The 22,663-nt window shown below is 39.5% G+C and overlaps 1 protein-coding gene across 10 annotated transcripts in view; it reads right to left on the bottom strand.

The window, feature by feature from the left end:
* LOC309627933 (uncharacterized protein) overlaps nt 1-22,663 on the bottom strand; it is a 146,117-nt gene that overhangs the window by 110,908 nt on the left and 12,546 nt on the right. The window contains exons 4-5 of one of the 10 annotated variants that reach the window (XM_082390328.1): nt 21,170-21,255; nt 19,368-20,497 (exon numbers count right to left, since the gene is read on the bottom strand). The exons of 6 other annotated variants lie outside the window; for them this stretch is intronic. In XM_082390328.1, coding sequence (XP_082246454.1) covers nt 20,401-20,497; nt 21,170-21,255 — 183 coding nt within the window. In that variant the 3' untranslated portion in view covers nt 19,368-20,400. 3 more of the 10 variants (XR_014244034.1, XM_082390331.1, XR_014244038.1) reach the window with 3 other exon arrangements.

Here is a 22,663-nt window from a genome sequence, read left to right as displayed (position 1 = left end):
ATCCAGCACTTTTTTGAATGCAGTGATAAGTGGAGGGAGAGAACAATATGATTAGACAGAGATACAAGAAGAGTCCTAGAACTCTTAGAGTTTGGCTGGCAATCATAACCCATTACGGATGAGATCAGAGTTAAGCAAAGATAAGAGATGGAATAAATTAAGAGTCTGATCTGACTATAGCTCAATCTTGATGATGTTAGCATATGTGATGAGGGAATGTGTCACTCAGAACAGTAATCAGCCTAGAACCAGAAGGAAAGAGGGCATAGAAGGGAAAGCGTGGTAAGGACCCATCACTGGCCAGACACGACTTGGGGGGATAAACCGGTTCACTCTCCATGTGCTCTCAGCTATGGGGTTTGGATTTTACCAGGCATCTCCCTGGTCTGGATAAAACATCCCTCGAGACCACCTACATAACTTCACTTCAATTTTGTCTTCACTTTAGTATCTCTTTGACTATGAATTCAGCCCCTCAGGTACCCTGATGCAGAAAGGATTCATAGAATGATAAAAATGAATATTTTTGTGGCTGGAAACAGATATTCTCAAAATTAATAAATCAACATTTGGATTTACACCATTCTCTTATACATTAACATGAGTCTGTCTTCTCTTATATCAGGAGGTATTTCACAAGGCACTGGCATATAAACTTCTGGAACTACAAATCTAATATCAGACCCACACGACAGGAATTTCACCACCCCGTGGGGCATCTTAGCAGCCCCTTAAGTGGCTTTACCCTCTCATGTTACAAAAAAAGAAACATGTAAGAATACATGATCCACTTAATATCCTGTGAACTTAGCACTAGATGATGGCGAATCAGAAATCAACTCTACAAATCAATAACTGATATCAACCCCATTAGATTGTACAAGAATAGACACCATATCTATTCTGTTTGTTTTGGGCCCTAATGCAGTGCTTGACATATATTAGGGCCCGAGAAATATTTTTGAATAAATAAAATTTTAAGAAAGGAAAAAGTAAGATAAGGAAAAAAAGAGAAAGAATTCAGGTTCTTTCCAGAAGATTAAGCTGACTGTTAGGCCAAGTGCTTTCCATCCTTTTGAGTAGTTATTCACAAATATTTTCGGAGGACAGAGAAAACTGTGAAAACAGATCAGTCATGCAACTGGACTACTCATTACAACACAAGGCTGTGAAGATGCAAGTTGTTCCTGCTTTAATATAAACACAAACTGAGGTTATTTAAAAACCATTTCCTACGTATTATCCAGCTTGAAGAAAAGAGACATCTGAAAGTCCACTGTATTTGTCTAGTACTTGACTCAAGTATAAATAGCCTACAGTGATGAGTTACGACCAAAAAATATGATTGACAGAAAAATAAAGAGAGAATAACAACCTGTACGTTGTCCTTATGTCATCTGAGGAAACAGAGAGAGATAAGCCATAGCAGGTAATTCAGGAAGCTCATATGTTTGTCATGGAGACTCAGCAGGACTTTGCACACACTCTAGACACTGCTTTGTCATATTATGCTGGGTTGAAACATTATGAACTCCCTAACATTGAAGCTACTCCTACACTGTTAAAAGGTTGGAGTTTAAGGTCCAAGCAGGGACTTCCCTGGTGGCGCAGTGGTTAAGAATCTGCCTGCCAATGCAGGGGACACGGGTTCAAGCCCTGGTCCGGGAAGATCCCACATGTCGTGGAGCAACTAAGCCCATGTGTCACAACTACTGAGCCAGTGCTCTAGAGCCTGCAAGCCACAACTACTGAGCCCATGTGCCACAACTATTGAAGCCCACGTGCCCTAGAGCCCATGTTCCACAACAATAGAAGCCACCGCAATGAGAAGCTCGCGCACCGCAACTAAGAGTAGCCCCCGCTCGCCGCAACTAGAGAAAGCCCGCACGCAGAAACGAAGACCCAACGCAGCCAAAAATAAATAAATAAATAAAATTTTTTTTAAAAAAACGGTCCAAGCAAAAGACCTATTAAAATCTAGTGAGGACACTGTGTTAAGTGAAAAGCACCAGACACAAAAGAACTAATATTGTATGATTCCACTTATATAAGGTACCTAGAATAATCAAATCATAGAGACAGAAAGCAGAAGAGAGGTTATGAGGGCCCAGGGGAAGGAGGAATGAGAGTTCTTGTTTATTTATTTATTTTTATTTATGGCTGTGTTGGGTCTTCGTTTCTGTGCGAGGGCTTTCTCTAGTTGCGGCAAGTGGGGGCCACTCTTCATCGCGGTGCGCGGGCCTCTCACTATCGCGGCCTCTCCCGCTGCGGAGCACAGGCTCCAGACGCGCAGCCTCAGTAATTGTGGCTCACGGGTCCAGCTGCTCCGCGGCATGTGGGATCTTCCCAGACCAGGGCTCGAACCCGTGTCCCCTGCATTGGCAGGCAGATTCTCAACCACTGCGCCACCAGGGAAGCCCCAAGAGAGTTCTTGTTTAATGGGTACAGAGTTTCATTGGGGAATGATGAAAAAGTCATGGAGATGGATGGTGGTGATGGTTGCATAACAATGTGAACGTACTTAATGCCACTGAGCTGTACACTTAAAAATGGTTAAAATGGTAAGTTTTGTATAAGTATATCCTACCACAATAAAAACAAAAAAAAATCTAGTAAGGAATTAGTCACTCACTAGACTCAGAAGGCACAATCTGAATGGAGCGAAACCAGCAACTCAGACAGTGTAACTTCTTCTTCCCGCTCACAGGGCTGGGATATTGAAATGTTCTGAGAATTAATTTTTCATTAAGACCCCTGAGCAGACATAGCTAGAATGCCCCTCCCACCCCAGATGTAAATGAGTCTAAGAACTTAATAGCCATCGTTATCATTTACTGATGACCTGCCATGAGCCAGCGCTAATCCCTCTACACAAGGCATTTCATTAGAATGTAATTCAAGACCCTTGGGTTCCAACCCCAGCTTAACTCTCCCACCCAACTCTTCTCTGACTCCGTGCTCAACCCAGACAGAATCGTTTGCCTTTCCCCTGCAGCTCTATAAACACACACACACACACACACACACACACACACACACACACGGCTGTTCTTGTTTTACATATGGTTCACAACCCTCTACATTTGGATCATCCTGCAGGCTTCAGCCTCAAGAGTTCAGCTTCCTCTGATAACCCCCGGATCACAGCCTAAACCAGTGTTTCTCACACCTGGCTCCACATCAGAATCACTGGGGGGACTTGAAAATTATTGGTCCCCAAGATACAGCCTAGAAATCTGATTTAGCTGGTCAATGCTGTGTCCAGGGTATTGGTATTTTTTTTAACTCTCCAGGGAATTCTAATCAATAGTCAAGGCAGAGAACCACTGAGCTAAACTGAGTTACTTATTTTCCCTGAGCACCTGAGGCCCCTCACGCTTCAAACTATCTTAGCCTGCATCTTGCTTTATTGTAATCACTCATTAGCTTGGCCCTCTCCTTTGAACACAAGCTCCTTGAAGGCAAGTTCAAGTTCACCATTGTATTCATAAGCCTGGAACAGCCCCTGACACATAGTAAGGGCTCAGTAACTGCTCTGAGTTGCTTTCTTGAATTCATTTTGCACCCACTCTGCATGACAGGCCTTATCATCCCCAATTTAAAAACGAGTTCTCTGAGGCTCAGAGAGGGTAAGTCATTTACCCAAAGTCACACAGCAAGTGAGTGACAGAGCCAAGATTAGAACTTTGCCCTCTCTGACTGCAAAACTCTGTTCACGACACTACAGTGCTTTCAGACTTCTTGAATAAGTTGCTCATATTAAATGAGTTGTTCCAACTGAATTAGAAATAGAGTCAAGACTGGAAACTCTAAGTGTGCTGTGAATAACTGGGTAAAATACATGCAAAAATCACTCAATTTCCTAAAGTTGTTGGGGACAAGCTTTTACATAATCTGGACTTTGGCTGAACAATCATTGCCATTCCCAAAGGAATATTCACTTCTCAATAATTAGAACTCTCTTTTCTAGGACTCCAGATCCCATAAAACCTGAAACAGTTTTGATGTGTTGAGTTTCTGAGCAAACAACAAACAAAACAAAACTAGTAAAAGAAAACTGTGAGATTGTAATGTCCACTACAACTTTCTTAGGCAACCACACCAGGTACTGCTGATAACCACCCACTCAATTTTAGGTACAACCTGTAATGCACGTGTTCAAAATATAAAATGAGGGCTTCCATGTTTCCTGTGGCTACTCAGTCTCTGGCACAGTATTTGTTTTCCCCAAAAGGCAAACACCACTGAGACCACCCCACTGCCTGACAAGAAAAGAATACCTGCATGGTACTAGATGTACCTGCATGAAACTCTTATCCCAAATACAGGGCAGTCATTGACTTCTGGGACATGCTTACGTCCTGAGATGAACTTCCATTGCTCAGGTTTCCCTGACTGCTCGGCTGCCAAGTGCAAAGTGGCCTAGGAGTGCCAACTGCTTACTGCTCAGTGTCCAGCACCACCTTTAATTAGGGAAAATTGGAAGTATATACAATAGTAAGTAAACATTTCTACCCATGATTCAACCAGACAGTAAGCATAGAATGTACAAGTCTGTGATTAAGACAGTGAGTCAGGCCACAAAGCTAGGTTTGTACGAATGTTCTGGCATGTTATGGGATGGACTGCTATACAATAAATTTTGACACAAATGAATAAAAAGGCCTTTTATTTTTTTAACATCGTTATTAGAGTATAATTGCTTTACATTGTTATGTTAGTTTCCGCTGTATAACAAAGTGAATAAGTTATATTATACATATATCCCCATATCCCCTCCCTCTTGCATCTCCTTCCCACCCTCCCTAGCCCACCCCTCTAGGTGGTCACAAAGCACCGAGCTGATCTCCCTGTGCTATGCAGCTGCTTCCCACTAGCTAGCTATTTTACGTTTGGTAGTGTATATATGTCCATGCCACTCTCTCACTTCGTCCCAGCTTACCCTTCCCCCTCCCCGTGTCCTCAAGTCCATGCTCTACACCTGCATGTTTAGTCCTGTCCTGCCCCTAGTTTCTTCAGAACCTTTTTTTTTTTAAGATTCCATATATATGTGTTAGTATATGGTATTTGTTTCTCTCTTTCTGACTTACTTCACTCTGTATGACAGACTCTAGGTCCATCCATCTCACTACAAATAACTCAATTTTGTATATGTACCACATCTTCTTTATCCATTCATCTGTCAGTGGACACTTAGGTTGCTTCCCTGCCCTGGCTATTGTAAATAGTGCTGAATGAACATTGTGGTACATGTCTCTTTTTGAACTATGGTTGTCTCAGAGTATATGCCCAGTAGTGGGATTGCTGGGTCATATGGTAGTTCTATTTTCAGTTTTTTTAAGGAACCTCCATACTGTTCTCCATAGTGGCTGTATCAATTTACATTCCCACCAACAGTGCAAGAGGGTTCTCTTTTCTCCACACCCTCTCCAGCATTTATTGTTTGTAGATTTTTTGATGATGGCCATTCTGAACTGTGTGAGGTGATACCTCATTGTAGTTTTGATTTGCATTTCTCTAATGATTAGTGATATTGAGCAGCTTTTCATGTGTTTGTTGGCAATCTGTATATCTTCTCTGGAGAAATGTCTATTTAGGTCTTCTGCCCATTTTTGGGTTGGGTTGTTTGTTTTTTTGATATTGAGCTGCATGAGCTGCTTGTATAGTTTGGAGATTAATCCTTTGTCAGTTGCTTCGTTTGCAAATATCTTCTCCCATTCTGAGGGCTGTCTTTTCCTCTTGTTTATGGTTTCCTCTGCTGAGCAAAAGCTTTTAAGTTTCATTAGGTCCCATTTGTTTATTTTTGTTTTTATTTCCATTTCTCTAGGAAGTGAGTCAAAAAGGAGCTTGCTGTGATTTATGTCATAGAGTGTTCTGCCTACGTTTTCCTCTAAGAGTTTTTATAGTATCTGGCCTTACATTTACGTCTTTAATCCATTTTTAGTTTATTTTTGTGTATGGTGTTAGGGAGTGTTCTAATTTCATTCTTTTACATGTAGCTGTCCAGTTTTCCCAGCAGCACTTATTGAAGAGGCTGTCTTTTCTCCATTGCGTACTCTTGCCTCCTTTATCAAAGATAAGGTGACCATATGTGCATGGGTTTATCTCTGGGTTTTCTATCATGTTCCATTGATCTATATTTCTGTAAAAGGCCTTTTTAATTATCCTGGAAATCAGGAAGTTTCACAACTATCTCTCCAAGCTTGCCAGGGCAATCTTTTGGAACTTTCTGGGAGACCTATATCTTTCACTGCTTCACTCCCTAGAAATAACTTAATGGACAAACTACAGGGGTTAGGAGCAGAGTTTTAGAGTCAGGGACTCTGAGTGTGAGGCTAATAAGTCCTACAGCTTATTAGTCTTGGACCCTGGAACAACTTTTAAAAGATCTTTTAGCTTTTTTCCTTAATGTGTGAAAGGGAATAAGAATAACAGCTAATAGAGTTATCATGAGACTTAAATGAATTAAATATTACTGCAAGTAATATACTTATCACAAATCCAATTTTTTTAAAAGGTGTCCAATAAATGGTAGTGTTTGATACTGTGAGTTACAGCGGTGTCAGTTCCTCTGATCCTCTCCTACTTGGGCTCGGCTCTCTCAATGGCCTCTTCTTGGCAGCTGGCTCTCTGGGGTCCCACAGAGCCTCATGGCCATAGCCAACTCACTCACATTTCCTGCTCTAATATTCTAAGAGTCCATGGATAGCCAAGTGAGTTGTATAATCAAAGCAGCTCTAAAGTCAGAGGATGGTGAAATCACTCCAGCCTGAAGAGGCATGTGAAGGCTTGGTGCAGGAAATGGGACTTTTAAGTTAATTACTTTTTTTTAAAGATTTATTTATTATTTATTTATTTAATTTATTTATTTTTGGCTGTGTCAGGTCTTAGTTGTGGCACACTGGACCTTCGTTGAGGCATGCGGGATCTTTTGTCATGGCACTCAGACTTCTCTCTAGTTGCGGTGTGTGGGTTTTCTCTCTCTAGTTGTGGCGTGCAGGCTCCAGGGCACACGGGCTCTGTAGTTTGAGGCATGTGGGCTCTCTAGTTGAGGCGCATGAGCTCAATAGTTGTGGTGCGCGCGGGCTTAGTTGCCCCGTGGCATGTGGGATCTTAGTTCCCTGACCAGAGATGGAACCCGTGTCCCCTGCATTGCAAGGCAGATTCTTTACCACTGGACCACCAGGGACGTCCCTTAAGTTAATTATTTAATTTATTTATATCTTACCCCAATCCCAATATTGGTGGGGTGTTTTTAAAATGTACATAATCAATGGTGGAAATAAACAGTTGAGGGAATCAGAGGATGGAGAGAATACAGCTAGGGAAAAACCAAGGCCAGCCATATGATTTCACTTGATCGTGTCCCAGACAATCTTGGGCTAAACAGGGACAAGTCTGGCTATAAATGTTCTGTTACCAAAACAAAGAAGGAAAATACAATCAGTTGCAAAATTCATATATATTAATATATGCCAGCCACTATTCTAAACATTGTACATGTATTAACTCACTTAGTGGTCACAACCCTCTATGAATTAGGAGTCTGTTGTCACTGTTTACACAGACGAGAACCTGAGGCTCTGAAAGATTAAATAAGTGGCCCAGTGCTCACAGAGGCAGCGCTGAAATTGGAACCATAATTGCCTGGGCTCACAGCCCAGGCTCTTCAAGACTAAGCAATGCTGTTTTGATAGATAACATAAAACTAGTAATAGCAAACCAGCAGTTTAGAGGATGCATTTCCCAACACTGAGCTCTGAGCCCTCATAAAGACAAAACAGTTTAACAAAGTACACTAGCATCCAGATTTGGGGATTTCCCAGTTCAGTTCATTTTTTTTTTTTAATTTTGGCAGTGGAAGAATACGATGTACAGCTGGCAACCTCTGTTTTGCTTGTGTGTGTCAAGTAAGGACATTAAAACAACAACTACCAAGAACTGTCAACATTATTTCATGAAATAAATGATACTTAAGCACGAAAGAGAAAGAAAGAGAGAGAGAGGAAAGAAAGAAAGAAAGAAAGAAAGAAAGAAAGGAAGGAAGGAAGGAAGGAAGGAAGGAAGGAAGGAAGGAAAGAAAGAAAGAAAGAAAGAAAGAAAGAAAGAAAGAAAGAAAGAAAGAAAAAGAAAGGAAGGAAGGAAGGAAGGAAGAAAGAGAAAGAAAAGGAAAGAAAGAAAAAAAAAGAAAGAAGAAGGAAAGAAAGAATCTAAAACAGGATCTTGTTTTTAAATTCTGAATAAATTCAGCTTTCTGAAAAGCATACCTTGTCCATATCTTTCTCATTTGCTCTCTGGCAGGTGAAGAAATATCAGAGAATATCAATGATGCATGAACTAGCATTCAAGAACCACTGACAGCCTCCCGTGGGCATCTCTCTGTGACCCCAGAACACCAAGGACCCAAAAGCAGAACTGAGACTCCATCCTTCTCCTGGCTGGATTCCAGGAAGTTCTCAAAATTAAGTCTCTTAAGATTCAGAAGATGTGATCAGATCAAAAAATACAGAAAGTCTGTGAGGAGTGGCCAGAATAGGAGCCCTAAATTTGTGGTTTTCACACAAGATGTGCATAGCACTCCCAAATAAGAGCACATGACTGCAATCTTTGAGATACGCCACAGTGACATTGAAGGCTGTAATTTCAGTCTTGAATGAAACTGATGACCATTACTTTAAAGAGAACATAATACACTTAAATAAAATATAAGATTAACTCCAGGAACATTATTAGATTTTCCTGATGCTAACACGTTGGCATCATTTTTCTATTTTGTGTAGTAAAGAATTTGAGTTGCTTATAAATTTATGCTGAAACCCACTGGATGCTTTCAGAGGCTAAAGTGAGCATCCCCACTTGTACAGGGAGTTGTATTTACAATACCTACTGTTCCTATATTTCCATTATAATGCAATTATCCTGTATGGGAAAAAATAAAGGTCACTGGGTTAATGGAGCTCACCTTCCTTTTTTAGTCCATAAATAATAAATCAAATATAATATTTAAAAAGAAAACCACATCCTGGGCATCATTGTATTTCTGATGCTTTTCTTCATAGGATATTTGAGTACCAGCACTTACTATGGCCATAATTGTTACAGCCCATCAAGTTCCCACAGCACGGGTTCAGTAAAGAAGTACTCAGCATGTGTCTATTAAATTGATATTTATCAATCCTAAAATGTTCACGAAATTTCCTAGGACATTTTCAAATCAGATTATAGTACATTCCACTCTGAATTCGAGGAGTGTATCACAGAATGATTTATCCTAGCAAATATACAGATAATCTTATGAGCTTTATCTGCTAAGTATTGACAAAGATATCCATTTAAAACATTCTAGGGCTTCCCTGGTGGCGCAGTGGTTGAGAATCTGCCTGCCAATGCAGGGGACACGGGTTCGAGCCCTGGTCTGGGAAGATCCCACATGCCACAGAGCAACTGGGCCCGTGAGCCACAATTACTGAGCCTGCGCGTCTGGAGCCTGTGCTCCGCAACAAGAGAGGCCGCGATGGTGAGAGGCCCGCGCACCGCGATGAAGAGTGGTCCCCACTTGCCGCAACTAGAGAAAGCCCTCGCACAGAAACAAAGACTCAACACAGTCATAAATAAATAAATAAATAAATAAAAGAACGTGAATTTCTTAAAAAAAAAAAAAAAAATTCTAAACAAACACAGATTCAACAGCATTCCTTTGCTTCCAGACGGCTTACCAACAGAACTTGTGAGTAGATAGTAGCCAGTGCTTGCAACCATGCTAAAAGTAATAAATGGCTCTAGGCAAGATTCTCCTGCCACTAGCTTCTCTAATGAAGGAATGAAGACTTTCCTGCCAGCTAAAGAGCTGAATAGGGCTCTCAGCCCAAAAAAGCCTAATCAATGCTTTCACTTCAGGCTTCCCAAGGGATCAACTAAGCAATCGCTCCAGTACCTGGCACATCAAGATTTATAGGCAGATTAGGAACACATGGCCTAAACAGTTTCGGAAAGCCATTTGTCTTGAGTAATGAATAAAAAACAAAACAAAACACACAACTTATAGCAGCTGCTGCTGGATTACCAACACCCTGAAACTAATGCAACGTCTCATGAGATTTATCTGAGAAATATTTTTAAAATAATACGGGAATGATAGTACACCCCTGAGCCTGCTCTAAGAACTGTTAAACACTTGTAAATCACTTTCCAAAAATAATGAAAATGAAAAACTCTGCTTTGCGCTTGACACAGGCTTGTATAACAAAATGCAGTTCAACTGCCAACCAAGAGAATCACACACAACTCCTGCCTCAGCAAGAATTTCAGCAGCATCACAGCACATCCCTGTGAATAAGCACTTTAAGTTCACATTATAAACCTAGCAATGAACCAGCCAACCATCTTCATTAACAATGCAGCAGTTATAAGCACACTGTTTTAAAGTTAATTTGAAGGGCATGTATCTATCAATAGCACATGATTGTTGTTATTATAATTAGTAACAACAAAAGTAGCAACTACCACTTACTGAGTGTTGTTCTGCCAGGCACCGGTCTATTATTTTACGTGCATTATCTATTTTAATCCCTGAAAAATCTTTATGGTCTGTGATAGGTGACATATTATACCACCCCAAAATACACCAGTTTGGCATAAGAATTATTTAGAGCTAAAGACACTTAAAAAACTACATCGAAGAAGGGCATTCTAATCTCCCTTTTATTCCTGAAAATAGAATATTAAAAATTCTCATGTGAAAGATGCCCTCCTTGTACCAAGAGAAAAGAAACATTCTTCCATGGGCAGTCAAAGCCAAGAGAATTCTGCACAAACAGACCTTGTTAAAATAATTCTTATCCTCCTTCAGCCTCCCCATGTATTTTAGTTACTTCCCCAGAATTGCATCTCTTTGTTCAACCTGGTATAAAGTATTTAGATTTTGTCACTTCTTTGGGTTTTCATGTCATTATGAGGGCTCCTGTGTCATGTAAACCTTATGGAAATTTGTATGCTTTTCTGTTAATCTGTTTTATATTAGTTTAATTTTCAGGCCTAGCCAAAAAACCCTAAGAGGATATTAATAAACTGAAGGAGAAAAACCATATGATCATCTCAATAGATGCAGAGAAAGCTTTTGACAAAATTCAACACCCATTTATGATAAAAGCCCTGCAGAAAGTAGGCATAGAGGGAACTTTCCTCAACATAATAAAGGTCATATATGACAAACCCACAGCCAACATTGTCCTCAATGGTGAAAAACTGAAACCATTCCCACTAAGATCAGGAACAAGACAAGGTTGCCCACTCTCACCACTATTATTCAACATAGTTTTGTAAGTGTTAGCCACAGCAATCAGAGAAGAAAAAGAAATAAAAGGAATCCAAATCGGAAAAGAAGAAGTAAAGCTGTCACTGTTTGCAGATGACATGATACTATACATAGAGAATCCTAAAACTGCTACCAGAAAACTACTAGAGCTAATCAATGAATTTGGTAAAGTAGCAGGATACAAAATTAATGCACAGAAATCTCTTGCATTCCTATATACTAATGATGAAAAATCTGAAAGTGAAATTAAGAAAACACTCCCGTTTACCATTGCAACAAAAAGAATAAAATATCTAGGAATAAACCTACCTAAGGAGACAAAAGACCTGTATGCAGAAAATTATAGGACACTGATGAAAGAAATTAAAGATGATACAAATAGATGGAGAGATATACCATGTTCTTGGATTGGAAGAATCAACATTGTGAAAATGACTCTACTACCCAAAGCAATCTACAGATTCAATGCAATCCCTATCAAACTACCACAGGCATTTTTCACAGAACTAGAACAAAAAATTTCACAATTTGTATGGAGACACAAAAGACCCCGAATAGCCAAAGCAATCTTGAGAACGAAAAATGGAGCTGGAGGAATCAGGCTCCCTGACTTCAGACTATATTACAAAGCTACAGTAATCAAGACAATTTGGTACTGGCACAAAAACAGAAATATAGATCAATGGAACAGGATAGAAAGCCCAGAGATAAACCCACGCACATATGGTCACCTTATCTTTGATAAAGGAGGCAAGCATATACAGTGGAGAAAAGACAGTCTCTTCAATAAGTGGTGCTGGGAAAATTGGACAGGTACATGTAAAAGTATGAAACTAGAACACTCCCTGACACCATACACAAAAATAAACTCAAAATGGATTAAAGACCTAAATGTTAAGCCAGACACTATCAAACTCTTAGAGGAAAACATAGGCAGAACACTCTATGACATAAATCGCAGTAAGATCCTTTTTGACCCAGCTCCTAGAGAAATGGAAATAAAAACACAAACAAATGGGACCTAATAAAACTTAAAAGCTTTTGCACAGCAAAGGAAACCATAAACAAGACCAAAAGACAACCCTCAGAATGGGAGAAAATATTTGCAAATGAAGCAACTGACAAAGGATTAATCTCCACGATTTACAAGCAGCTCATGCAGCTCAATAACAAAAAAACAAACAACCCAATCCAAAAATGGGCAGAAGACCTAAATAGACATTTCTCCAAAGAAGATATACAGATGGCCAACAGACACATGAAAGAATGCTCAACATTCTTAATCATGAGAGAAATGCAAATCAAAACTACAATGAGGTATCATCTCACACCGGTCAGAATGGCCATCATCAAAAAATCTAGAAACAATAAATGCTGGAGAGGGTGTGGAGAAAAGGGAACACTCTTGCACTGTTGGTGGGAATGTGAATTGATACAGCCACTATGGAGAACAGTATGGAGGTTCCTTAAAAAACTAAAAATAGAACTACCATATGACCCAGCAATCCCACTACTGGGCATATACCCTGAGAAAACCATAATTCAAAAAGAGTCATGTACCAAAATGTTCATTGCAGCTCTATTTACAATAGCCAGGACATGGAAGCAACCTAAGTGTCCATCATCGGATGAATGGATAAAGAAGATGTGGCACATATATACAATGGAATATTACTCAGCCATAAAAAGAAATGAAATGGAGGTATTTGTAATGAGGTGGATGGAGTTAGAGTCTGTCATACAGAGTGAAGTAAGTCAGAAAGAGAAAAACAAATACAGTATGCTAACACATATATATGGAATCTAAGGGAAAAAAAAAAAAAAAAGGTCATGAAGAACCTAGTGGCAAGATGGGAATAAAGACACAGACCTACCAAAGAATGGACTTGAGGATATGGGGAGGGGGAGGGGTGAGATGTGATAGGGTGAGAGAGTGTCATGGACATATATACACTACCAAATGTAAAATAGATAGCTAGTGGGAAGCAGCTGCATAGCACAGGGAGATCAGCTCGGTGCTTTGTGACCACCTGGGGGGGTGGGATGGGGAGGGTGGGAGGGAGGGAGATGCAGGAGGGAGGAGATATGGGAACGTGTGTATATGTGTAGCTGATTCACTTTGTTATAAAGCAGAAACTAACACACCATTGTGAAGCAATTATACTTCAATAAAGATGTTTAAAAAAAAAAAAAAACCCTAAGAGGATAGAGAGAAAATTTTGCCTCCCCTACATCTGTGATGGTTTGTTATCTAACTAAATCCACTGACCCATCAGCACAAAGCATTAAGATCTAACATTTTTTAAAAATATAGACACTTAATTTGCCTTAGTATTCATTCTCAATGTAAATATTTTTGGCTTTGAAATTTATCTAGGCTTCCCAAGAAAGTTTCCTTAAAATATTAATCATTTTGCCATCATTAAAAAATCTACAAACAGTAAATGCTGGAGAGGGTGTGGAGAAAAGGGAACCCTCTTGCACTCTTGGTGGGAATGTAGATTGATACAGCCACTATGGAGAACAGTATGGAGGTTCCTTAAAAAACTAAAAATAGAACTACCATACGACCCAGCAATCCCACTACTGGGCATATACCCTGAGAAAACCATAATTCAAAAAGAGTCATGTACCACAATGTTCATTGCAGCTCTATTTACAATAGCCAGGACATGGAAGCAACCTAAGTGTCCACTGATAGATGAATGGATAAAGGAGATGTGGCACATATATACAGTGGAATATTACTCAGCCATAAAAAGAAATGAAATTGAGTTATTTGTAGTGAGGTGGATGGACCTAGAGTCTGTCATACAGAGTGAAGTAAGTCAAAAAGAGAAAAACAAATACCGTATGCTAACACACATATATGGAATCCAAAAAAAAAAAAAAGATTATGAAGAACCTAGGGGCAGGACAGGAATAAAGACGCAGACGTAGAGAATGGACTTGAGGACACAGGGAGGGGGAAGGGTAAACTGGGACGAAGTGAGAGAGTGGCATGGACTTATATACACTACCAAATGTAAAATAGCTAGCTAGTGGGAAGCAGCCACATAGCACAAGGAGATCAGCTCAGTGCTTTGTGACCACCTAGAAGGGTAGGCTAGGGAGGGTGGGAGGGAGATGCAAGAGGGAGGAGATATAGGGATATATGTATATGTATAGCTGATTCACTTTGTTATAAAGCAGAAACTAACACACCATTGTAAAGCAATTATACTCCAATAAAGATGTTAAACAAAAAAACTCAAAAAAAAACATTAATCATTTTTATGAATATCATCAAATACTTACTTCTTTACTTATTACTAGAAGTTTTACACCTGTTCTACATAAAATTGAAGTAGGTCAATTTGCATTCGTTAAAAGGCAAATTTCCTGAAAAATAAAAACAAATGCATATCTTGTAGAATAATTTCTGACATTATTCTTACAATGAAACTCTGGGAACGTGTGAAATTATAAGTATGCATCATTGTAAGCAAATGATTTTTTAAATAAAACTTGAGCTTATAGGATTAATAAATAACCATTGGCCTGGACTTTCACATGATCTATCAGCCCCAGCAGGATTAATTTGTAGCCCCCAAACTACATTATAAAAACAGAAGCCCGGGGCTTCCCTGGTGGCGCAGTGGTTGAGAATCTGCCTGCCAATGCAGGGGACACGGGTTCGAGCCCTGGTCTGGGAAGATCCCACATGCCGCGGAGCAACTAGGCCCGTGAGCCACAATTACTGAGCCTGCGCGTCTGGAGCCTGTGCTCCGCAGCAAGAGAGGCCGCGATAGTGAGAGGCCCGCGCACCGTGATGAAGAGTGACCCCCACTTGCCACAACTAGAGAAAGCCCTCGCACACAAACGAAGACCCAACACAGCCATAAATAAATAAATAAATAAAAATAAAATTAAGAAAAAAAAAAAAAAAGGCAGCTGGCCATAGTTTAAAAAAAAAAAAAAATTCTTGCCACTCTCCTTTCTCTAGGATAATCCCACCTTGATCCTTTACTGCTAAATCTTTTCAATATTATAATCATTAAAGTGTTACAGTTTTTGTATACAGTTATACTAACATCACCCCCCTGACTGAGCATCATGGATCCAGGTCAGCATCTCCACCCCAAGTTTGCTGTCTTCAGAACAAAGCACCCTCTTTTCTTAGTAATAAAGTGTTGAGTGGAGCGAGGATATAGCCTTGTGCATGTTTGTAGATCATGCTGCTGTGTTAGCACATAAACATTCCAAACTAAGAACTCATTCAGCCGGGCTTCTGTTTTTATTTTTTTTAATTTTTATTTATTTATTTTTTTAAACACTTTTATTATTTATTTATTTTTTGGCTGTGTTGGGTCTTCGTTTCTGTGCGAGGGCTTTCTCTAGTTGTGGCAAGTGGGGGCCAGTCTTCATCGCGGTGCGTGGGCCTCTCACTATCGCGGCCTCTCTTGTTGCGGAGCACAGGCTCCAGACACGCAGGCTCAGTAGTTGTGGCTCATGGGCTTAGCCGCTCCGCGGCATGTGGGATCTTCCCAGACCAGGGCTCGAACCCGTGTCCCCTGCATTGGCAGGCAGATTCTCAACCACTGCGCCACCAGGGAAGCCCCAAAAAATTTAAATCTCTTTGCTTGAGCTGGAATATCCATCTTCTCCTGCCTTGGACATTGGCATTCCTAGTTCCCAGGCCTTCAGACTTGGACTGGGCCTCATACCACTGGCCCTTTGATCCTCAGGCCTTTGGAATCCAGCTGGGACTTATGCCATTGGTCCCCCTGGTTCTCAGGCCTCTGGACTCGGACCATATTCCACCACTGGCTTTCCTAGTCCTCCAGTTTGCAGACGGCAGATTATAGGACTTCTCGGCCTCCATGAAAGTATGAGCCAATTCCTATAATAAATCTCCTCTTATACATATCTATATAATATATCCTATTGGTTCTGTTTCTCTGGAAAATGCTGACTAGTACAGATTTTGGCTGAGAAACACCAGTACAGATGATCTCCAGGTTTCCTCTCTTTAGTTGAAAAACCAATGGCTCTACTTAATCTGCACACAGTTGGGGCAGCACGGCAGAGTGAACAGAGCACTGAATTCAGGATTCTGCTCCCATTTCTGCCACTACCTGTGTCAACGTGAGCAATTCAGTGAACCACCCTGGTTCTCCATTCACTAAGGTGTAAAGTGAAAGGCTCTGTGTGGCTGACTTGTGAGGCTCCATCTAACACTACCAGTCGCTGATCCTGGGGAAGATCTTGGAGTCCACGGAGGATCATCAGGTTCTAAGAGTGCCTCCAAAGAGCCTCCAGCATTAGAAGGTCCATTCAGGCCCAGGCTGGCCAACTCCTTATCCACTGCTCAACCTATCAAGAAATTTCTTACCCAACGATGATGATTCATAATTAATTTAACAGTGGGAATGCCATGGAAAAATCAGGTTTGATTTATTTCTTCTCTGCCCTTCTCATTGAATTTGTTACCAATAAAATATCTTGGATTCATCTCCTAATTAGTATCCCCACGATCAGTGCCCTGGTCCAGGGTCTGCTCATTGATCTCCCAACTGTTCTCCAATTCCATGCTGTCCCTTCTCTGATAATACAGCCCCACATCATCTCACCAGTCATCTATCTAAATGTTAATCTGATCCATCTCCCTCCCTACTTAAAAACCCTCAGTGAGCTCCACTGCCTGTAGAATTAAGTCCAGACTCTTTAGCATTGTTTCCGATGTGGTATCTGACCTCAATCCCAGCAACTGCTCTCACCTCCCAAGATCTCTACACTTAGGGACTTTTGGATTCAAGGATCTCTAAATCCAATCTGCCCTTGACCAAATATAGAAATGAAGCAAGTTTTACCATTACATATAAGCTTCTTTTCTTAGCCTATATCTTATCCCTTTTGCATAAAATCTTTTGGAAGCATAAATTTCTTTAAAGAATCAAAAAGAGCTGCTTGAATCAATAAATGTTTTGGTATAATTTCTCTATTTTTTAATACCACCCTGCCTCCCAAGCTACATGGTTTGTAATTCATTCATTTAACTTGTCAGTCATTCATATAGCAATCATTTGTGAATCTTGTTGTGTGTCCTGTACATTGATAAACTATATAACAGGCTATATATTGGCTCTACAATGTTAAGGAAACATGTTTTTTCTAAGCATTTCAATTACTGAAATAATTTAATACTCAAGGACAATACTATAGCATACTATGTTAATTATTTTAATGCAATGACACATAATTTTTTTACATTTTAACCTAAAAAATGATGATGAGAGACTGAGAAATTGAGATAGTAGTTACCCCTATGAAGTCACCTTCTTCAAACTCACTTAAAATTTCAGAGTTGATATTTTTGTTTGTGCTTGTATTACTTGACATGACCTTTAAATGTCCAGCAAGAACCAAGTAGCATTCTAAGGGTACGTGTCCTTGTCTTAGAATCATACTTTCAGCTTCAAATCTGAGCAGAAAGAATATTAAAAACATCTCTTCTGTAAAATGGTAAGTTTGAAGTCATTATTGGCTAACAAAATCCTGTCAACTTCACCTGTAAAGAATTTTACTTTTTATTAAGAAGCAATTATCCTCTTCTGGTAAAGACCTTGAAGCAGGGACCCTAGCCAACTTGTCCACAGCTGTAGCATCAGAGCCTAGAATGGTGCTTGGCTCAGAACATAGACACTCAATGAATATATACTGAGTAGATTTATGAATAGGCAAAATAGGGGTGTCACACAACCACAGAACAGAAGGTCTCCCTACAAATTAATTCATTAGATGAGCCCTGCTACCTCACAAAATATAGGTATTTTTTAAAACTACTACTGCTGAATTCATGACGTAAAGCCAGATTTTTCACTTTCTGGGAGACATAAATTTGGTGTTGATTTGCGTTCCTTTTATCAAGACTTTTTTTAAGTACTATATTCAAGATCAGTTTTGCAAATCTGCTATCTCCCCTATTCATAGCTCTTTAGCCAGAAATAGCCGTTTGTCCACCCTTAATTTCTAGAAACAACCTACCCCTAGTAATAATACATGGTAAACTTTAATAGACATAAAAACATGGAGTATATAGCAGTGGTTTTAATTATTCAAAAGGAAGATATTTTATAAAGTATTGGGATTTTGCCCTACTTCAATAAGTTTGATGTTGTGAAGGAGAGTCAGAAGCAGGAAAACTCCCAACAAAACAACCATACAAGCTGATAAGTAAGCCTGTCACAGTTCCATAGATGCTGACAGAAGGTATGGGACTCTTGAGTCAGAGACAAAGGACTTTACTAGTTGCAGCAAAAGGAGTAACAGGAGTATCAGTATCGTTGCACCAGTCCCCAAATCCCTCAAGGCAATGGGGAGCGCCCAGTGGAGCCTGCATATGCAGTGGGGTGAATCACAGGGGAGGATCCTGTGCATAGGGAATCCGCTGCTTTTATAACAGGCAGTAAGCAAGCTGGTGTGTCTGGAAGGCAACCAGGTGCCATGAAGAACAGCAATGCATTACTTTTCTCAGGACTGCCAGCTGCATAAACAATCCGAGAAATGGCCCAGGTAAAAGAACAGTCAAAGCCTTGGGATTTTGGCACATTCAGTAAGAAGTTTAGGCACACAAGAAGCTCCAAGCAGACTGTATCTCAACATACAGGGCACAGTAATACAAATGAATGGAATTTTAAAATACAGCTAGATGGTTACCTAAAGAATTATGATTCCAAAAGGAAAAAAATACAAGGAGAAGTTTTACAGTGCTATTTTCACTGCCTTTGAGAAAAGGATCACGAGATGACAATGTGAAGACTCCTGACTTTCGATTATGTTAATAGCAATTTTTAAAAACCACTACTCAAACTCTGTAGACTTGAACAAAATATCAAAAATTCCTGAGGTAACTGCCACGTCACAGAAATATCCTCAAGATAATGCTTAGTTTCTATGAACCAAAAATAGGAGAATGGTCAATAGGAGCACCGAGGAATCATGAGAATGAGGCCAGTAATAAGTATGTGATGGAAAAGGAAGGAGAAGGTGTGTGGAATTGAAAACTAATAAATTTAGGACAAGCACTTTAATAAAAAAAGTCTGGAATTCAACACTCAATTGGATTTAAAGCATCACAGAAAGGGCAGGAGGATTCCACATTCTGTTTTCTCTCTGTTATACTGTGCAAGTGCAGATGAGAGCCAGTCATTCCCAGCCAGGTTTTGAAGTGCATCATTTGGCTGCCAGATGCCCATTATACTAATTGGATCACCAGTTTCCTCTATATCTTGTTGACACAAGGATTCCAGGGCTACCCATTTCTTCTGCAGCATTAAAATTTAAGAATGCCACACATACAGTAAACCATAAAATATTCACATGGGCCTGTACTCTACTTTTATATTATATTGTAACTCTGGAATGATTCTTCAATAGCCTACATGAGTGATGTGAAGCAATGCCAATACTAAATAGGTTTCTCATGCTTAAACATTTAATTTTATACTTCCGGAGCATTAGACACACTTGTGAATATTTACAGTTTGATTGGAATCATCATTTTCCTCAAGCATTGTTTTCTTGTTTAGTATATAGCTACAACTGCTCCAACCTGACAAATATAGAAATCAGAGTACTTCTGCTAGGAACAGAAAAAGACAGACTTAATACCCTCACAATCAAAAACTAAAATGTCCTCATTAATATACATATGGCTATATATGTATATTGTATATTGAACTCTAAGAAGAACCTATGAATATTATTATTTATAGATACACTGATTCATTTTGGTTTTATTCTCCATTTAAAAGGGTAAATTTGAATAAATATTAATATCACTCTTCACTGAATGACCTGGTGCTTAATAAAAGTAACTCCCCATTAAAATTTCTAAATATCCATGATTTTAAAAATGACACCACGTTAATACTACATTATTTAACTTTTTCCAAGAAAGACTCACATACACAATGGATCTTGTATTAAGCAGGGTTCTGGATTCCAGACAAAAGAATCCACTCTGATCGGTTTAAAAAAAGAAAGGATTTACTACAGGTATTAGGTAGCCTATAGAATCTTTGGAAAGGTTAGTGAAATAGTTTCTAAGCCAAACTTACAGGAATAACTTTGATGAAAATGCTGGGCAGATCCCAGAACCACTTTGTCTCCACCACAGTCAGGAAACTGGGGCCGCCACACCTAAACAAAGAATCCTGTGGGTTTTGCCAGTTCCTGCACCAGCAAAACGGATGTCCCATGTCCTACCCTTCCCCGCCCCATATATTAACTACAAATCAAATGTCATGAAGATATATCTGTCAGAATCTAAACCTTGCACTGATACGCTAAAAGAAAGTGAGGAGGGGAAAAGGCAGATTTTTGTTTCGTTGTTTTGTTTTGGTTAATATTCTACACTGAGATGGCAGGGTTTACATTATGGGGAAATATAAAAATGTAGAGTTTTTTCAAAAGAGTTTGGGTAACCCCAGATTGCAAATGTCAACTTCAACTTTATCATAAAATTCAGGGTACCTTATCTAATATATTTGGCATGTTTTTCCTCTTTCTAGACAAGTAAGTAGACTGTTATAGTAGTCCAGTCATTTTTTTAATTGTTTTGGAATTTTGCTTTTAAGTTTTGATCTTCATCCTATTTTCAATTCTAGTTTCCTTCAGGTTGGTTGGAAAATTCATCATTACATTACAGAGTTCAAAGCACAAACCCCAAATTATTACACATTTCTTTTGATCAATATTCAATTTGTAACATGTCTTTTGTCTTCAAAGTTTTGTTAAACTCTATTCACCATCTGCCACTGCTTTTCTTAGGGGTTTGCCAAGACCCAAATGGAATATTTTCGTGTCACTTACTCTTGATAGATTGTGGTCTGGCAAAGTTGAAGCTGTACTTCATTTGGCAAACTGTGAAATGACCTATTCTTTAGACATAGTTGAAGCTTTTAACAAAAGAAGAAGAAAGAAAATAAATAAATAATAGCGTAGAAAAGAGCTAAAGGAAAAAGATTATGATGCTCTGCAATTAGCTCAGATCCCTTCAATGTTTCTGATAACCAAAACAAGAGTAGATTTTATGTGTTCCCCAAAGTCCAGCCACTTTTTATGTGATAGATATTGGTAATTAAAATCTTCCATATCTGGATTCATGAGAATTTGGTATGATCCTCACAGAGCAAAACTTTTCCTATGGAAGGGAAGGAGACATTGAGACAGTGAGGAGATGGTCTTCCCCAGTACTCATGAAGTTCCATGGTGTTAGGCCCTCAACCTCTGTGAAGAAGTTGGTAAGGAATCCTTCAGAACCTAGCTTGCCCAGCAAAACAGTTAGGACAAACCGAGGACCAGAAAAGTAAAATCTGATGGTGTCCAGGAATCCTTTACTGGAAGACTTTGAGGTAAAAAGTTCAAGCATGCCTTTTTTTTCCTTTTCCAAAGTATTAGGTTTTAATACACATTAATATTGCATCTGCCTGCTATCACTGAGAAAGAACTGTGAGGTGGCTACTAAATCTTTAAAATGTTTGCATTTCTAAAAGGTCTGAAAACAAAGATATGTTCACAACCCCTACTTCATACCATATACAAAGATTAACTCCAAAAGTGGATCAGTGGGGCTTCCCTGGTGGTGCAGTGGTTGAGAATCCGCCTGCCAATGCAGGGGACACGGGTTCGAGCCCTGGACTGGGAAGATCCCACATGCCGCGGAGCAACTGGGCCCGTGAGCCACAACTACTGAGCCTGCGCGTCTGGAGCCTATGCTCCGCAACAAGAGAGGCCACGATAGTGAGAGGCCCGCGCACCGCGATGAAGAGTGGCCCCCGCTCGCTGCAACTAGAGAAAGCCCTCGTACAGAAACGAAGACCCAACACAGCCAAAAATAAATAAATAAATTTAAAAAAAAAAAAAGTGGATCAGTGATGTAAATATAAGATCCAAAAATATTAAACCGCAAAATATAGGGGTAAACCTTCATGACCTTGGATTTGGTAATAGATTCTTAGATATAACACACAAGCAGCAATAGAAAAAATAAACTTTGGACTTTATCCAAACTTAAAACTTTTTGCATCAAAGGACATTATCAAAGAAAATGAAAAGAAAACCTATAGAATGGGAGAAAATATTTGCAAGTCACATATTTGACAAGGGTTTAATACCCAGAATATATAAAGAACTCCCAACTCGGTAACAAAAAGACAAACAGGCCAATTTAAAAATGGGCAGTGGACTTGAATAGGTGTTTCTCCAAAGAAGATATACAAATGGCCATGAAATGGTACATGAAAAGATGCTTAAACACCTTACTCACTTGGGAAACGCAAATCAAACACAGAATGAGATACCACT

Source organism: Balaenoptera borealis (assembly GCF_965194805.1).
Source record: "Balaenoptera borealis genome assembly, chromosome: 4".
Classification (NCBI taxonomy): domain Eukaryota; kingdom Metazoa; phylum Chordata; class Mammalia; order Artiodactyla; family Balaenopteridae; genus Balaenoptera; species Balaenoptera borealis.
Note: the sequence above shows the minus strand (reverse complement) of the source record. Positions and strands in the feature narration are given on the sequence as shown.